This window comes from Garra rufa, chromosome 3 (genome assembly GCF_049309525.1).
Source record: "Garra rufa chromosome 3, GarRuf1.0, whole genome shotgun sequence".
NCBI classification, from domain to species: domain Eukaryota; kingdom Metazoa; phylum Chordata; class Actinopteri; order Cypriniformes; family Cyprinidae; genus Garra; species Garra rufa.
Window position 1 is genome coordinate 47,047,626 of NC_133363.1, and position 19,804 is coordinate 47,067,429.

Consider the following 19,804-nt stretch of genomic DNA (forward strand, 5'->3'; position numbering starts at 1 on the left):
GGAGGTGGTACGAAAAAAAGTACCTGAAAGCCGGTACAGGTACAACTTTTACACAGTGGAAAACCAAACAGAGCCGAGTCGAGTCGAGCCGAGGCGAGCTGAGGCGAGCTGGTACTGTGTAGTGGAAAAGCGCCGTTTGTGTCTTCACATTCATTTTGTTTGTAAATATTAAGTGTTTTACTACATTTGTTTTTCATTTTTTTATTTAAAACCGCTTATTTATATTCATATTTTTATGTTCTAAACATCAAAATTGTTTCACCGTATTCCAGTTTTCCAACCATTTCTATTATAAATATTTAATTTTTGCATAATCAACTCATTTTATTCATACTTTCATGCTTCCAAACATCATAATGCTTTCACTATATTACAGTTGGCTTTTTTGTATAAACAGCTCATTTTTATTCACATTTTAATTTGAAATCCTGTTTACATATGAAAATCTTATTTGGAATAACTTGGCAAATAAAGTGGCACAGCATACTCCAAGCTCCCCTGTATGATATTTGTTTATACTTGGCTGAGTACAAAATTAACAAAGTTAATTTGTTTGATTACTTAGTATTTTGAACTATTTTAGAAATGCGTGTGCATTTTTTGACATAGGGAGAGGGTGTGGCCTATCGTGGACGTCTGCTGTTGGAGGTCATTACAAAGCTCTCTGATCAGGTGGACCAAAAGACTGACGACATACATCCTGATGACCTGCTGGTGGTAGAGGTGAGATCACAGTTATCCCAGCTGGGTTTGGCCCCATACATGGGGTCATGTGGCACAGGATGGATCATTTAATAGAAGTGAAGGACTCTGTTGTATTGTGTCATACAGAAATTCATGCGGAAGAGGAAGTTCTCCCTGTTTGCTGCATTCTACTCAGCCACTCTTCTTCAGGATGTGGATGATGCAGTTCAGTTTGAAGTCAGCATTGGTAACTACGGCAACAAGTTTGACAACACCTACCTGCCGTTGGCCTCCACCACTCAGTTCAGCAGGGCCGTGTTTGATGGTGAGAAACCACCTAATGATTTACACTCATTTTGGCTAAACATTAGATTTTACATACTTTTTAAAAATATTTTTTGCTGTATTTTTGGTCAAGTATTTGAAAGACTTCTATTAAAAACAAGCTTTTTAAAGGTAGTGAATACTTTATATTACATGAAATGCCCAATAATGTTTCATTTTAGATTATTATTATGATCTCCTTACCTACAAGCCAATAAGTGATACTCACTCAAGCATCTAACATGACTTCTACTGTTTTACATGGTTATTTAGGCTGCCATTACTACTACCTGCCATGGGGAAATGTGAAACCTGTGGTGGTCTTGTCTTCAGAGTGGGAGGATATCGGCCCTCGCATAGAGGCCCTAAACATGCTGCTCAGCATAGTCGACCGATTGGTGAGGAACATATACAGTTGAGGCTAAAAGTTTACATACACCTTGCACAATCTGCAAAATGTGAATTATTTTAAAATATAAAATATAATTATAAAATAAAAGTTGAATAAAAAAATTACCCTGTTCAAAAGTTTACATACACTTGATTCTTAGTACTGTGTTGTTACCTGAATGATCCACAACTGCGTTTTTTTTGTTCAGTGATAGTTGTTCATGAGTCCTTTGTTTGTCCTGAACAGTTAAATTGCCGGCTGTTCTTCAGAAAAATCCTTCAGGTCCCACAAATTCTTTGGTTTTTTAGCATTTTTGTGTATTTGAACCTTTTCTAATAATGACTGTATGATTTTGAGATCCATCTTTTCACACTGAGGACAACTGAGGGACTCATATGCAACTATTACAGAAGGTTCAAAGGCTCACTGATGCTTCAGAAGGAAAAACATTGCATTAAGAGCCAGGGGGGTAAACTTTTGAACAGAATGAAGATGTGTAAATTTTTCTTATTTTGCCTAAATATTATTTTATTTTTTTAATTAGTACTGCCCTTCAGAATCTACATAAGGCACTTGCATGTTTCCCAGAAGACAAAATAGGTTAAATTTACCCTTAATTCAAATTCAAAAAGTTTTCACCCCCCGGCTCTTAATGGATCGTGTTTCCTTCTGAAGCATCGGTGAGTGTTTGAACCTTCTGTAATAGTTGTGTATGAGTCCCTCAGTTGTTCTCAGTGTGAAAAGATGAATCTCAAAATCATACAGTCATTGTTGTAAAAGGTTAAATACACAAAAATGCTGAAAAACCAAAGAATTTGTGGGACCTAAGGCATTTTTCTGAAGAAAAGCGTGCAGTTTAACTGTTCAGGACAAACAAAGGACTTTTAAACAACTATCACTAAACAAAAAACCATAGCTGTGGATCATTCAGGTAACAACATAGTATTAAGAATCAAGCATATGTAAACTTTTAAAATAGTTAATTTTTATAGATTGAACTATTATTTTCTCTTCTGGACTATATAAATGTCTTTTATTTGAAATATCTTATTCAGATCAGAATTAAATAATAACATGCATCTTATATGATCCTTGGTAAAATAATTAACATTTTGCAGATTCTGCAAGGTGTATGCCAGGGATCCTCAAATCTGGCCCACGTGATCCATTTTCCTGCACAGTTTAGCTCTAACCCTAATCAAACACACCTGAGCATGCTAATCAAGGTCTTTAGGATCATTAGACAATCACAGGTAGGTAAGTTTGATCAGGGTTGGAGCTAAACTCTGCAGCGCATTGGCCCTCCAGGGTAAGATTTGAGGAGCCCTGGTGTATGCAAACATGAACTGTACATCTAAAATATGGCTCCAATCAACATGTCAAAATATATCAAAGCACAATCAGTTATAACTGTAACCTAATATTGTTTTTGCTGTTCATTATAGGAATCAAATTTGGAGCAGGTTCAGCTGACGCTCAAAGCAAGTAGTGACGACCAGGATTTGGAGCAGAAGGTTATCCAGCTGCTTGATGATGTCATAGCTGACTGCAGGTGCAGATGTGCTCTAGTGTTTTATGAAGCTGTATAGCATTCACTATTAGAAACTAAAGTGCCCATGTGTGTTTGTTCTGTAGTGAGGAGCTCCCAGAGTTGGTTAAATGGCCCTGTGTGACTGCACTGGATAAATCTCTGAGGAATCTGCGCAAGATTAACATGCAGCAGATAGTGCAGGCAGCCCTGGCACTCAAACATGGACCAGAGACTGAGCTGAGTGCAGTGCTGGAGCAAGCGGAGGACTGGATCCAGAGACTACGCCAACTCTCTGAGGAGGTGAAAGAGACGTGGCCTTAATGTCTAAAGCCCTGTGTCCACCTGGTATAAAGATGCGTTTTCATTGATCCGAAATTAGTGGTGGCCAAAATTATTAGAAAAGTAGTATTTTCACCAGTTAAAAATGGTTTTAAGTCAGTTATTTTTATCTTTTGCTGTAGTGTGTCAGTAGGAAATACCAGTTTACAAGTCCAAACATCCATTAATTTTAATAATCCAGTAAGATTTTTGTTTGCGCAAGGAGTCTGACAACAGTCAGTGCTCCACACAGAGATCTGTTCTCATCATCATCCAGTCTGTCTGAAATGATATGAAGAAACAGAACAAACTGAGACAAACTAAATCCAGAAGAACTGTGGCAATGTCTCCAAGATGCTTCTAGAGACCTGCAAAGCTACAGTACTGTTAAATGTTTTAGGCACTTGTGTAAAAAATATAAATAGATTTTCTTTATCAATTAACTTCTATTAACTATATTAAAGCAACATTTGATGTGATCATCATTTGTGTTTAAAGCAGCTTTTTCTTTAAGGTAGCTTTTGGTTTTCAGGTTGCTTTGCAGGTAGGTCTCTTGAAGCATTTTGGAGATATTGCCACAGTTCTTCTATATTTAGTCTGTCTCAGTTTGTTCTGTTTCTTTATGTCCAATACGCATTTACACCAAAGGGATTGGTTCACCAAAAAATTAAAATTCTGCCATCATTTTATAACCTTCAGGTTGTTCCAAACCTGTATGAATTTCCTCGTTCTGCTTAACACAAAATAATATATTTTGAAGAATGTAAACAAAGAGTTGACTGTAACCTTTGACTTCTATAGTATAAGTTTTTTTATACTATGGAAGTCAACGGCAAACATCAGTTGTTTACTGTTAGGTCAGTAGGTGGCAGACTTTTGTGGCTGTTGAACACATTTGACCACATGAGCATCTACACTGCAACAGCAATGCAGTCAAATGTGTTTTCGACTTCTTCTGGAAGTGGTCAATAATGATCAACTTAAAAACATTTTCGAACCCGTTTACAATTGTATTTAGTGTTGTTCACATGTGATCGGATTTGCAAAAAATGTCTTTACAACAATGTAAACAAGGCCTTATATTACTTTTATTATTACAAAATTATTTTTGATAATTTTGTTCTACTTACACCTGGTTCAAATAATAACTCCATAAATTAAAATAATGAAAATCTTTTTCTTTCAGCCCCAGAACAGTCTGCCAGATATAATAATCTGGATGCTTCAGGGAGACAGACGAGTGGCCTACCACAGGATCCCTGCCCATCAAGTTCTCTTTTCCCACGGTTACTGTGGAAAGCATTGTGGCCAACTTCAGACCGTTTTCATGAAGGTAAACACACTATTTGGAGGCAAAGCACATATTAATGCTACAGTACAAATGATGAATGGAACTGTAGGGGCATTGATAAATCTTTCTATCTTGGTGTGTAATGTTGTGCTCAGTGTCCGCAGGAAGACGGGGGATATAGTAAGATCCCAGCTCAGCTCAGGGTCAAGGTGTGGTTCGGACTAACTGCGGATATCAAATCCTTTAACCAGTTTGCAGAGGGCAAACTCTCTGTGTTTGCAGAAACGGTGAGTGGGTTAAATGTTATAATTTTTGTGTGTTTTGTCACCTGTTGGCACTTTTGCCCTGTGGACCTTTGCTAAATAACATTAAAATTCTGTTCGCCTAAAATTAAAATTCTGTCATTAATTACTCATCCTCATGTTGATCTAAAACTGTAAGACCTAGGTAAATCTTCATAACACAAATTAAGTTATTTTTGATGAAATCCGAGAGCTTTCTGACCCTGCAGACAGCCACACAACTACCATGTTCAAGGCCCCAAAAGGTAAAGGTAAGATCATTGTTAAAATAGTCCATGTGACATCAGTGGTTCAGCCGTAATTTCTTTTCTTCCGTGTCAGCCTTCGACGTGCGTCATGGTACTTTCATAAATGCACGTCGAAGACTGACACAGAAGAGAAGAAATAGTCATTATTTTTGTGCACAAAAGTATTCTTATAGCTTTATAAAATTACGGTTGAACCACAGATGTCACATGGACTATTTTAATGATGTCCTTACTACCTTTTTGGGCCTTGATTGTGGTAGTTGTGTTGCCTTTTACAACATAAAAAAAAAAAAAACATGTATTTTAAATTGTAATAATGTTTCACAATTTTACTGTATTTTGAAATGAATGCAGCTTTGGTGAGCATGATATACTTTTTCCAAAAACCTACTGTGATTTATTTTGACCTACAGTATGAAAACCAGACTAAATTGGCTCTGGTGGGGAACTGGGGTACGACGGGTTTGACATATCCCAAGTTCAGTGATGTGACTGGCAGAGTTAAACTCCCAAAAGAGAGCTTCAAACCCGCTCCAGGATGGAGCTGGGCGGGAGACTGGTACGTCAGCCCAGAGAAAACGTGAGTACCATCTTATCATTATCCGTGATATCAATTTCATTAAACACCCTTTGAAACTGCATGACATGAATTTGTCTTTATTCCCAGAATGCTGTATGACACTGATGCGGGTCATATGACCTTTTTGGAAGAGGTGTTTGAAAATCAGATGCGTTTGCCAGGAGGACAGTGGATTGGCATGTCAGAGGGGTACACAGATGTGGTCAGTGTGTAGTTGTATCATAACAAAACTGCACCTTTAATTCTTTTGACGTACAGTAAGAGTTGTTAGTGTTATTTATAAGGCACAGAGGAAGAGTTAGTCAAAAGGTATTTAAAAAGTGGACTAATATGTTCTCCATTAAATTCAGTTGGCAGGAACTGAACTTTTTGTTCTTTATGTTTCCACTGGGGGGCAGAATGGAGAAAAGGCCGTGCCTAAAGATGAGATCGAGTGTCCCCCCGGCTGGGTGTGGGAGGATATTGAGTGGAGCGAGGATCTGAAGCGTGCAGTGGATGATCAAGGTATGGAAACTATGAGAAAAGTCCTTCCTGCACACATGCGCCACTGACTTCTGCTCTTATATTGAAGAGTTGCAAAAGCAATGTGTCTTTACAATAAATCATCTTCTACCTGGTAGGGTGGGAATATGGAATAACCCTCCCCCCAGACCGCCGACCAAAGTCTTGGGTTCCATCCGAGAAGATGTACCACACCAACCGCCGGAGACGCTGGATCCGACTCCGCCGTAGAGATATGCAGAAAATGGAGGCGCTCAGAAAAGTACATCATCAGTCATTAGCGAAGTGTTGCCGCTCGGTTTGTTTTCAGTCAGAGAAATAACACAGTTTCGTATTGAGAGCGCCTTATAAACAAAAGAAGAATGTTGGCCCCGAGCTTCATTTCGTTCTCTTTGAATTGTGGGGCATTCTGGTAAAGCTCAGGGTGGTGTGACATAAAGAGCTCTGTGTAGTCTCAGGAGGTCTTCCCCTGTCCCTGAACGCATCTGGCGAGAGGCAGATGGAGTTTGAGAGGACACCTAATTAATCATGCCATCTGAGAATAATCTGAAATCAATCCCACACCTATAATCCACTTGGCAGGAAAACCCGGGTCCAACTTTAAAGTCCCGCCGCAAATATGCCTAATGTTCATCATCTGTGTGAGGGTGTGTAACAGACACCGAGATAAAGAGTTTTTTGTTTCATTCTGTCAAAGTCTTTATCCAATAAGCAAAAAAGTTGGGGTACAACACACTTTGTTAATAAAGATGTAAAAATACGTTTTTGAGATCGCTGGTTTTGATAATAATAATTTCGCAGAGCTGGGCCTCATTTATGAAACACGAGCAGAAGAAATTTTGTGTTAAATCATTCCTAAATCTTTTCTTACATAAATTGTCACATTCAATTCAATGCGACAGTTTACATAAGAATGGATTTTCGAACGATTTACACACAAATTTGTTCTGCTCGTGTTTCATGAATGAGGCTCAGTGTGTTTATATTTGGTTCTATGCAAGAAACAAGTAGGACTGTTGAGTGTCTGACAGAGAGGTTTGGGTTCAGAAGGTGGTTTCGATTATATAATTGACCTAAAATGAACATTTGGACAACTAAATGACAGATAATTCACTATTATTCAAAAGTTTGGGGATAGGATTTAAATATATTTTTAAGTCTGTAAAACAGTAATATTGTGAAATGTTATTACAATTTAACACACCTGCTTTTAAATACATTTTAAAATGTAATTTGATGATTTCTGTGAAGGCAAAGCTCACATGATCCTCAGGGCATGTCAAAACTTCTCCAGAGCCCCAAAACCCCCTCAGATCCCAGAGGGTAAATAGAAAAAATTTAGTTGACACGTTCACATTAACATAAGGTCTTTTAGCATTATTTTAAGCAGTTCTTATCATCTATCATTTAGATATTTAGATCACTTATATATTTGTGTCCATGTGCATTTGAGAGTCACTGAGAGTTAAATCAGTTGTCCTCATGGTGGCACTCTTCAAGCATAGATTTTAAAACATTAGTCTAGTTGTTCCTCCCATCGTTCTACTCTATTAGATAACTCTAATTCCTCACTAATCCTTTCCTCACTAACCTAAAGATCCTGATGTCTGCTATTTGTCTTTTTTATTTTTATTGTACTGTGCACAGCTGGTTAGGATCATACAGAACCTGCATATGAGAATAATACTTTAATGTAATCAAATTCATTTATATAAATTGGTCTTCCTCTGTGTGTGCCCACTTTTCTACAGCAGCGTCCGGACGAGTCGGAGCGCGAGGGCTGGGAATACGCCTCTTTATTTGGCTGGAAGTTTCACCTTAAACAGAGGAAGACTGACTCCTTCCGTCGCCGGCGCTGGAGGTGTCGTATGGAGCCGTTAGAAAAGACGGGGCCGGCGGCCATCTTTTCCTTGGAGTGTTCGCTGGTAATGAGGGTTGACTGTTTGACTGATGTAGAGCTGGAATTGGGTTGAGATTTACAAAGAGAGACAGTAATGGAAGGAAAGGAAAGTGATCAGAGAGAATCAAACGAGGGTGAGATGCAATTTAGACGAGGCAAAGGCGAGAATGGGTGTGGAGGGCTTTGAGCTTGGCCGAATCGGAGGTGCTGAGAGGGACTGGGCAAGCAAAGTGGAATCAGCCTGGTAAAATAGGGGCATCATGGGATATCATTTACAGGGAGACAGAGATGGAACAGTGAGTGTGAAAGCGATGTATGCATAAAGCCTAGTTAGTATGCTTATTCTTTTACTCATAGTCTGGTCCGCTGGGTCCATTGTTACGGATCTATTCCAGGCAGTTTTGGCACGAAATGTCATGTGGGCTTGGCTGGCTTGAGAACTTGAGTTGACGAGGGTCTGGAATGGATCCATGGTGCAAGTGAAAGGCCCCAGTGCCTTGCAAAGGTGAACCTAAAAACTCTGACCCAAAGACATCAATTATAAGCATCAAATACTTAATTTAGTCATTTTCAGTTATTCCCATATGACTTTTATATACATATGAGAAATAAAGTGCAGTTTAACCCAAATGATTTACTAAAATTAATCTTTATATGAAGGAGAGCCATTTAGAATGAATTGATTCGCTAGAATGAATCAGGAGTTTTGTTTTTTTAAGGTCAAACTAATTAAAAATAAATCAGACTTTCAACTGCTACATATGAGATCAGTTTAAGACGAATCAATTCAATAAAAAAAATAGACTTTCCTCCTGTACAAATGAGAGGAAGGTGTTTTTGACCAACCAGTTCACTAGAATGAATCAGATTTATCACTGCTTAATATAAGCGAGTGCAGAGTTTAGCATGAATTGTTTGAGAGATAGTGTGCAGTTTAGAACAAATGATTCACTACAATGAATCAGACTTTTCACTGCTGAAAGAGAGTCTAATTTAATACAGACTTTCAACTGCTACATATGAGATAGAGAGACATTTAAGATGAATTGATTCAATTAAAAAATCTGACTTTCCACCTCTATATATGAGAGTTGTTTATGACCAGCCAGTTCACTAGAATGAATCAGATTTTTCACTGCTTAATATAAGTGAGTGCTGTTTAGCATGAATTGTTTGTGAATCATTCGTTTTTAGACGAATCAATTCAGTAGAAAAATCAGACTTTTAACCTCTACATATAAGAGAGAGCCATTTAGTATTAATCGATTCACTACAACGCATCAGATTTTTGACTGCTACATAAGATAGTTGTTTAGGACAAACTGATTCAGAATGAATCACTGTTACACATAGAGAACGCAGGACTAATCAGTTCACCAAAATAAGTCAGACTAATTTGAATTAATGCTATTTAGCATGAATTGTTTGAGAGATAGAGTGCAGTTTACAACAAATGATTCACTAGAATGACTTTTTACTGCAGTAAGAGTTTTTCTAGGACAAACTAATTCAGAATGAATTAGACTTTAAAAAAATCTACATATAAAGGAGAGCCAATTAGAATACATTTATTCACTATAATGAATAAGACTTTTCACCGCTACTTATAAATAAGAGGGTTTTTTTTAGGACAAACTGATTCAGAATGAATGAGGCTTTCCAATGCTACATATACGATAGAGAGCGGTTTAAGACGAACAGATTCAATATAAAAAATCTGACTTTCTACCTCTACGTATGAGAGAGAGCCGTTTAGGATGAATTGATTGACTAGAATGAATTAGACTTTGCAAATCTACATATTAGGGAGTCATTTAGAATGAACTGATTCACTAGAATGAATCAGACTTTTCACTACTACATAAGAGATAGAGAGCAGATTAAGGTGAACCGATTCAATAGGAAAAAATGTGACTTTCCACCTCTACATATGAGGGAGAGACTTTTAGAATTAATCAATTCACTTAAATGAATCAGACTGACTTGTCACTGCTTAATATAAGACAGTGCTGTTTAGCATAAATTGTTTAACTTTAATGAATCAGACTTTTCAGTGCTACATATGAGAGATAGAGTGCCATTTAAGACAAATGATTCACTAAAATGAGTCAGACTTTGCAAATCTACATATGAAGGACAGCCATTTAGAATGAATTGATTCACTATAATAAATCACTGCTGAAAGAGAGTTTTTTTTGTTTAGTGCAAACTGATTCAGATTGAATCAGAACTGCTACATATGAGATTTATAGCAATTTAAGATGAACCGATTCAATAGAAAAACTGACTTTCCACCTCTACATATGAAAGAGAGCCAGAGTTGAGTGAATTAGACTTTCCATTTGCTATGTATAAGATTGAGCCATTTAGGATTAATCGATTCACTAGAATTAATCAGATTTTTCACTACATATATGAAATAGAGAGCAGTTTAAGACTCGATTCAATAGAAAAAAATCAGACTTTCAACCTCTACATATAAGACAGAGCCATTTAGTATTAATCAATTCACTACAATGAATCAGATTTTTGAATGCTACATAAGAAAGATAGTTGTTTAGGACAAACTGATTCAGAATGAATCAGACTTTCCACTGTTACACACAGAGATAGCACACAGGACGAATGAGTTCACCAAAATACAGTAAGTCAGACTAATTTCAGACTAATAAGTCAGCAGATTTCATTATACCTCAGCTTGCTTGCTTGGTGCTAAAAGCTGTGTGCAAACAATGTGACATTTAAAATAGCGATTCAGCGTTTGCTTGCACTACACAGCTACTGGCTGGGATTGAATTCCAAATTCTCTTCTTGTTTTAGAGGGCACTTTGGAGGGTGTTTTTCTTTTCTTTTTTACTCCAAAACCGTACAAGGGTATTGGGTTATGTAAATATAGTGAGCCACAAATGACATAGCAGTTTCTGTCTGGTTAAGAGACATAATCAGGCATTTTATTCAGAGAAGGTCAGAATTTCTGTATGTGACAAAATGATATTTGAGTGTCTTGAGGCCATGACATGTAATCACTTCATGCCAGTGGTTTGTGGTGCATATACGGTTGCCTTTTCCACAACTGACAGCAGAGTCATCATTAACACATACTCTGTTTACCCTTCTGGTCGGAATATTGTGATATCTGATCCAACATGAATGCCTTGTCTTGTCCCATCTCCAAAATGTGCGAGTCTACTGTTTAGGTTGAAGGAACATAATGTGTCTCACAGTGTTTTTTTTTTTCCTTTTTTTGTCAACAGAGCAGCATTATTGATGAAAAGAATGACGATAAGCCAGTTACAACAACCTTTGGTGTCAACCGCCCAACCATCTCCTGCTTCTTCGATAGTGAGTCAAACATGGCAGTTTTCTTACTTCATTTAAAATAATGATGGCTTAAACTACAAGTTTTTCTGCTTGATTCTTCAGATGGGACCCTGTATCATTTACGATGTTACTTGTATCAGGCCAGAGACTTGCTGGCAATGGATAAAGACAGTTTCTCAGGTGAGCATATACCAGCTTCACTGTGAGCGAGTGGAAAAGGTAGATGCATTACCCAAACATAACTATTACAGACAAATCTAGGGTTGTGTACAATTCAGAATTAAATGAAGTTGAATTTTTTTTTTTATTCATTTATTTTAATATTTTTATTTTTTTATATTAACCATTATTATGAACATTATGAATGTTGTTACTGATGCTTTTGGTCAATTTAATGCACTCTTCTAAAATAAAAGTATTGTTTATTTCCAAAAAAAAAATCCAAAAAAATGAAATCTCACTGACTCTTGAATTTGGAAAGGTAGTGATTTTTTTTTTTTGCCCAACCCTTTTGTAAATCAGATTTTCCGAGGTCAAAACCTTAAAAAATAAACAAAAGCAGTGTAGGCTGCTCAGTCTTGTTGCTTAAAATCTGATCAAAGCTATGCATAGTACCAAGAAATATATGCACCAGTCATTCATTTTGTAAAGCAGCTGCATTTATTTTGGCTGAATCTACACGTCTTGCACTGGTCTTAAAACTGTGGTTATTTGCATGGATTCTGAGTAACATTCTCTTTTGAGCGCAGCACTAGCGTGACATTGAGACACACAGCAGGCATCGGCGAAATCTGCTTTTAAAGACATTTACTACAATACCACATGGCATGAAGTGCGCTCTGCCAGCTGCAATGACATTTTGCACAAGTTAACATACAATAAGTTACATATTTCCAGGTCATGCAGTGACACAAATTGAGGTCAATGGGTAATCCTAATGTGAAGCATATTGAGAGCAATAGCGTAACACGACACAATTGCGATTTTATGAATTTCTCTAAAAAAAAAAAAAAGGGTCAGTGTTGCCTTGAATAATAGGGGCAATTTATAAATAACAAAATCATAAAAGTGAAGTCTTTGAGATGTAATGGTAGAAGAACCGTAACTGAGCTTACGTCAGAGGGGGTGAAATATTGTGCCTGGCACTGACTGGACCGAGGCAGTTCGGGTCAAGTGTAGCCCAGAGAGAAGCGAAATGAAATAGATTTACACTGGTGTCAACGAGAGAACACATTGGCAGCATATACAGTAAATCTAATCAAGTCAGAGCCATGGTCTAGTGGTTAATGCATGAGCTCTGATGCTGTTGCTCTTATGTTGGTCTAATCCTGCTTGCAACATATCCCATTAGCCTGCTTTCTCTCCCAATGACTTTCTGAACTTTAAAAAGTGAAAAGCCCTGAAAAAAAGACTAATCAAAATGAGACATTATATGCTGAATTTGTTGCTGTGCTCTGCCATTTTTCTTTCTGATATACTGGCGCTAGTTCCTTTTTTGCCAAGCTAATTTTTCATAAGAAATCCATGACTTGAGTCCTTGGAAAGTAACAAAACAAGTGCACATAAAGCACGTGCACTGCATGTACTTTTTATCCTTGAGGCACATGTGAAGTTTTGTCGGGTCAAAGGAAGTGATTTAATTGTGGGATTGAGGTTAGAGCAGCAGATGCCGAGGTAAATTGTCTAAACTCACACTTCAGGTAAAAATCTTTTCTGGTTTTGCAGTTGTTGCTAGTAGAAAAAAGTTCTTCTTTTGTTTTTTTGTAATACTTTTCTATAACTCTTTAGAACAAGAATTTGCTATGAAGTTGTTTTTAATGTTTCAATGAACCCACTAGGGCTGCCCACGACTTTTCTGGTCGACTAGTAGTTGTCCATTTTAAGAGATTAGTTGACTAATCGCCGGTTTATTAATAAATAATTTAAATCATAATAATGAGCCTTTAGTTGCCTATAAACACACATAAATCTCACCACAGCGCACCGGCAGAAGTAATTATTATGAATGTGTTAGGGAAAAACAGTAAGGAGGCTGCATTACCATTTTAATAATTTATTGATAAACTAAGCCCTGGTTTTACAGACAGGGCTTAGACTAAGCCAGGATTAGGCCATAGTTTTGTGCCTAAAAAACATTACTGGTGTTCATCTTGAGACAAAACAAAGACACTGATATATTTTAAGATCAGTCAGTGCAAATTTCTCTGAGCTGAAGCAGCTCAGACTTACATTTTAGTCTGGGACTAGGTTTAAGCATTGTTTGTGAAACCTGTCTGGGTATAGTGCTTTGTTTTAGGCCTAAGAGATGAAGTTGATGACACTGACTTGTCATCTCCACAGTATTGGATGTTTCATACAAATTATGTAATCTGAGAATATTTGTTTTCAAATTGGAATTAATTAATTTCACTCTCTCTATATATATTTTTCATGTCTGTAAGGCAAGCATACACAGAGTTTCACTTATTTATGTTATGATGCGTTTAAGCTCAGGGACCTAGACGGCAGAAAGCGCATCTGTTTGCCTTCATGATTTTACAAAAGTGCAATGTTTTGTTGTTATTGTGAGTGCACACAAATAAACATAGAGTCTTTACAGATTTAAAACGACGGAGTATTTTAGGAGCAAGTGACCGCAGCAGCGCCTCCTACTATTCTGCTTCCGCACTCCACACAGACACTCGAATAGCGCACATTTTTCTAGGTTAACATTAGATTAAGCGGGCATGTAAAGATGCTACTACTTACATATTTTCAGATGAAAAGCCATATTTCACCAAGCCTCTTCTCGTCAACCAAAGATTAGTCGACTATTAGGGGGCATCCCTAGAACTCACCCTAGTTTGTAGTGTTGTCACTTCGGTACCAGTCGGTACTGAAATTTTAAAAATGTGACAATACCTAGGGCTGGGATTCGATTCCAGAAAAGAATCGATTCTTGAGAGTCGATTACAAAGTTTGGAATCAATCCCATCAAGGGGAGTCAACTCCTCGTTGAAGGCCGTTTTCAGTTCAACGAAGCTTATCTATGGGTGCCTCTCAAATAGAAGGCTGCATCCTCCGAGGGCTGCATATCTTGGCTTCTACGTCATCAAACATCGCTGATCGCCGATTCATGAAAATAAACTGAATAAAAACGAGTCGGTACTCGGTACTTCCATTTGAGAAGCATCCATTAATTCACCTCTTGCTCGCTAATAGTGTATAGAAGTCTGATTTGTTTCCACAAAAGTTTCTTTCTGATAGATCGTTTTAATGAACCAGTTCAAAAAACAATTCAGACATTATTTTACGGTGGACCTGGCTTAGCTATGTTGTCCACAATTTTGAGCGCTGCATGACAGAATAGATCATGACGTGATTGAGGGTTTTGATCTTATTTCTATCTTAAATAAAATGCTATTTTTCAACCTTTCTATAAGCCAATGATCATTCTGAAAGAAAACGCCGAGAGCACAGATCAGTAGCCGAAAGCATCTGATTGACAGATAAACCATGAGCTCTTATCAGTGGTGTTGTTAATGTTCTAGTTATTTTGTTTGTGCACATGTATTTTAGACACTTCATGTCTTGTTCCATTCTTGCAATAAACGCATGTCCACTGCTGAGCTGTGGGCTATGACTAATTTCATGGGCAATGCAGACAAAATTACAATTTAAAATCAATCCGAGCTACAGAAATGTATCATAATTATTACAAATAAAGCTTCATATTATGAGAAGGCTTCTTTCTACCATCTTTATACCCTGCAGTAATGGCGAAATGAGGTTCCTTTAATCTAAAAAACTAATTGAAAGAGAATTGAAAACAACAGTGAGGAATCGATTCTTGGAACTGAACCAGGAATCGGACTCAATTCCAAAAAATTTTGAATCAAACAGCCCTAATGATACCACCGTTTCCCGATAACGTTTTGAGCGCTGTCGAGCAAATTCTTAAACACCTCTGATTGGCCATTGTGTTCACGTGCTCAACAGATATGTCTGTGATTGGCTACCGACTGGTACCAAAATCAGTACTTTTGACTACTTTTGACAACACTAGTTTGTTTATTGCTTTTCCTTTTTATAATATAATTTCAAAGAGCTATTCATAAATGTATTTCAGCTACCAATAAGTGTAGTGTTTTCAGCTCTGTTTAAGCCATTTTACCATATTTAAATCCATTGCACAGAATTCCCCTCATAAATGCGCAGATTCCGTGTGGGCCTTGTTATTACCTTATATTAATATTACCTATTAATAAACATGAAGCGAGTTTTCGTTCAAAATGTGACACTGATTATTGATGTTGGCGAAAAAACAGTCACTTAAAAAGTCAAGTATAAAAGAACTTTCTTGGCAACGCCAGAGCAGTATTTCACCCCCTTTAAACCATAGCGAGTCTTTTGCCATGGTCTAAAGCTCTAAGTTGTGGTAGTGAAATTTTTAACCCAGAGTGCTCCACATCATTAAAATGCAGGCAAAATACGCCTGCTGGTTATCACCCATTAGACATGTCTGGTATAAATCTCCTTTGCATGGAAAAACCATAGTCTAAAAATGGGAACAAAGCGGACAAGGATGAAAAGGAAAAAAAAAAGAAAAGGGACGTTAAGGTGGAGAAAGATCTGAAGTATATTGTTTTTTGTTTTTTGCGAAATCTTGGAAATGTAGCTACCCGGGCTACGCGTTTAAGGTTCATTCTGAACCCGCAAGCACAGATGAAAAAACATTGAGGATCCTTTTAAAAATACAGGCCTGGTATAAATCAGACCAGTCTGGCGCTCTGATTACAAATCTACAAATAGTTTTGGGTCGGTCTCCTGATGCACAAAACCCAGCCTAGATCTTTTAAAGGGTTCTGAGCTCTGAGGAAAATGAATAAATCAAGCTGGAGGCAGAAATCACTTGTCCTTGGTGCGCATGAGACGGAGTTTTGTAAAGGGAAATGATCGATGGACCGCAATATTTATAAAGGAGGGAAAAATGTAGGGCTGCATCAGTGCTTTGGCTACTGGAGGGGGATTAGAGGAAGTCAGAGGTTTGGGCCAGATGCTACATGGCTGTAGGCCTCTCTGTGTTAACGTCAGATATCAGAAAAAGCTATCTATCTGTTTGTCTTTCTGTACATTTCACTAACATGCATCTGAATAAGATTTCTGCACAGTTAAACACTATAGTATTGATATATGGGAAATGATCTACAGCCAAATTTCTTGGTTGCCTTTCCCTGTTTTCTTTGAGCATGTCATTGTTCCCAAGGGTCATGCATCATGTTTGAGTTGTACACGTGGGCAGCCGTCGACATGTCCAGTCCCACAATGCCCTTGGGGAAGACGGTTTATTTACTGTTCACTGTAAGCAGCCAGATTAGACACTGCCTGTGTTTATTTCCCATTGGCTCCTGGGTAACAGTGCACGCTCCCCATAGCTTGTTTATCCCTTTGTTTATTTGAGCCACTGTGTTTGTGGGAAGTAGGAAGTTGTGTGTGTGTGTGTGTGTGTGTGTGTGTGTGTGTGTGTATGTGTAACTAGGCTAGTATAATAAGAGCTGGGAAAAGTGTCTGTTACTCCCTCCCAAGTGAAACTATCCCACTGAGGCTGTTTTACATCGACTGAAATAATAAACTTTGACTGTCCCTCCAATTTCTAGCATTCCTAAGTAGTTGATGTCACTCTCTTATTTTTCAGCACCTTGAGTGCATATGTTTATTTAAATGTTGTGTATTTTAAAGGAATAGTTTACCAAAAATAAAAATTCTGTGATTTATTTACTCACCCTCATTAAAAACTCATATGCTGTTACATTCTAAAAATGCTGTGTTAAATACAACCAAGTGCTGTGCGAAATATGCAGCTCTGGGTTAAAACTATTCTTTATAAATTACTATATGGCTTACTTAAAATGAACCAAAAATAGGCTGTAAAAATCAGACATATAATTACTAGAGGCATCAGCAATTATCAAAAGGTGAACATTTATTAATCTATTTAATTAATTAATTTAATTATTAGAACATATTAATGTTAATTTCCAACTTACAGTTGAGGTCAAAAGAAATCTGCAAAATTTTATCAAAAAAAGGAAGGATCATACAAAATGCATGTTATTTTTTATTTAGTACTGACCTGAGTAAGTTATTCCACAAAAGAAAATAATAGTTGAATTTATAAAAATGACCTTTCAAAAGTTTACATACTCTTGATTCTTAATACTGCGTTGTTACCTGAATGATCCACGGCTGTTTATTTTTTGTTTTTGTTTTTTTGTGATAGTTGTTCATGAGTCCCTTTGTCTTAAACAGTTAAACTGCTTGCAGTCCTTCAGAAAAATCCTTCAGGTCCCACAAATTCTTTTTGAACCTTTTCCAACAATGTGCAACTAACATTGCACATTGGTAACGTTTCTTCTGTAGCTTCTGAAGGGCAGTACTAAATAAAAAAAAAAAATTTAGGTAACATAAAATGTGCACATCTTCATTCTGTTCAAAGGTTTAAACCCCCGGCTCTTAATGCATTGTGTTTCTTTCTGAAGCATCAGTGAGCATTTTAACCATCTGTAATAGCAGATGAGTCTCAAAATCATACAGTCATTGTTGGAAAGGGTTCAAATACACAAAAATGCTGAAAAACCAAAGAATTTGTGGGCAGTTTATCTGTTTAGGACTCATAGCCAACTCTTACTAAATAAACAACAAAAAAACACAGCTGTGGTTCATTTAGGTAACAACACAGTATAAAGAATCAAGTGTATGTAAACTTTTGAACAAGGTTGTTTTTATAAATTCTACTTTTTTCTTTTTCTTTTGTGGACTATATGTAAACGTCTTTTATGTGAAATACTTATTCAGGTCAGTACTAAATAAAATAAAATAGCATGCATTTTGTATGATCTCTCTTATTTTGGTAAAATAATTAACATTTTGCAGATTCTGCAAGGTGTATGTAAACTTTTGACATTTTTTCGGTTCGTTTTAAGCAAGAAATATAGTCATTTTTTAGTTTAAAAAAAAATCTACCTGAAAGGTTTAACATTTAACATAACCGCTGGATCAAAATAAACACAATTGCATGCTTTGTCCACTATCAGCTTATATGAACTTTTAGCATTTTGTAGAAGAACAGCAGGCACATTGTTCATCATTTCTATTTAATTTAACCCCCCCCCCCCCCATTTTATTGCATACAGATTTCTAATGGCAGTGACAGAATTTTCATTTTTGAGTGAACTATCTCTTTAAAACCCTCACTTAAATACATAAACACTCACACATGCACATGCATTGGCTAACTCACTCATCTTTTTCCCCCTTTCTCTGTCTTACAACCACACATCATCTTTCAGACATTACATAGACCTACTAAAGTTCAAAAATGGTCTCACCCTCCCTGCGCCATAACTCAGGGTATCTCTGGTTCTTTTCACTTCCATAATTGATGTTATATTCTTGGCAAAGTCACCCTCATTACAGAACCAAATAAAAACAGAAATGCTTGTGTTTATTGTGTTTACTGATGCATTGAAAGTCTTGTTCTGAGGAGAATGTACTGAATCACTGCCCCAGTCTTGATGGCAAACAGACTTCAATGAGTGGATGGCTGCACATCTTTCCTAACTCTTGATGCAGTTCTTTCCATTTCATTTAGCCATCTATGTGGCAATCACCTCCGTTTGACCTGGTGAAGTCTTTCTCGTTTCAGTTGACAGTTTAGATCTCATTTACCCATGCTATGTGAACTTGCAACTCATGCCATACTTCATCACTCATTCTGACATAAAAATGAGATGCAATTCATTGACCTTTGACTCCTTGACTCTGTGATTAGATGCCTATGCCATCGTGTCCTTCCTGCATCAGAGCCAGAAGACAGTGACTGTTCGGAACACACTCAATCCCACCTGGGACCAGACCCTCATCTTTTATGAAGTGGAAATATTTGGAGACCATCTTGTGAGCGAGAGGAACCCTCCACAGATTGTGGTGGAACTGTATGATCAGGACACCTATGTGAGTTTTTATTGTGTTTGTATGTGTTATTTTATAAATGGGTGTTTATTGTCAAATTAGACTTTTGACAAGTGACATGAAGTCTAGTCTAGTTTAGAGTTTATTCAGGTCAAGAACCAAGACAGAAAGACGGAAATTATCTGATCAATATCAAAGTCTGCTCGCTCTGAAGTCATAACACCGTGCAAGTATAACTCATACTGTATCATTTAATGAGGAAAGACTGAAGTCTGTGTAACTGTTGGACAAAATTATGTTCAAATAATGGATTTTGATAAATTTTGATGATTTTTAATAGATTCTATTTGCACTATGTAAAAATAGCAGTATTTTCTTTGAAATAATATTAGTTAGATGCTAGTTATACTACTTAGTGCAATTAGTGGCAGATATTTGCACCTCAGTATTGTAGTACATTCTA

The 19,804-nt window shown here is 37.1% G+C and overlaps 1 protein-coding gene across 1 annotated transcript in view; it reads left to right on the top strand.

The window, feature by feature from the left end:
• dysf (dysferlin, limb girdle muscular dystrophy 2B (autosomal recessive)) overlaps positions 1-19,804 on the top strand; it is a 94,774-nt gene that overhangs the window by 19,768 nt on the left and 55,202 nt on the right. The window contains exons 14-28 of the mRNA XM_073836632.1: positions 610-723; positions 832-1,009; positions 1,282-1,406; positions 2,845-2,951; positions 3,035-3,230; positions 4,435-4,581; positions 4,695-4,826; positions 5,503-5,669; positions 5,757-5,871; positions 6,068-6,173; positions 6,290-6,432; positions 7,922-8,095; positions 11,325-11,412; positions 11,494-11,571; positions 19,202-19,383. Coding sequence (XP_073692733.1) covers positions 610-723; positions 832-1,009; positions 1,282-1,406; positions 2,845-2,951; positions 3,035-3,230; positions 4,435-4,581; positions 4,695-4,826; positions 5,503-5,669; positions 5,757-5,871; positions 6,068-6,173; positions 6,290-6,432; positions 7,922-8,095; positions 11,325-11,412; positions 11,494-11,571; positions 19,202-19,383 — 2,052 coding nt within the window. The remainder of the gene's footprint in view (positions 1-609; positions 724-831; positions 1,010-1,281; positions 1,407-2,844; positions 2,952-3,034; positions 3,231-4,434; positions 4,582-4,694; positions 4,827-5,502; positions 5,670-5,756; positions 5,872-6,067; positions 6,174-6,289; positions 6,433-7,921; positions 8,096-11,324; positions 11,413-11,493; positions 11,572-19,201; positions 19,384-19,804) is intronic.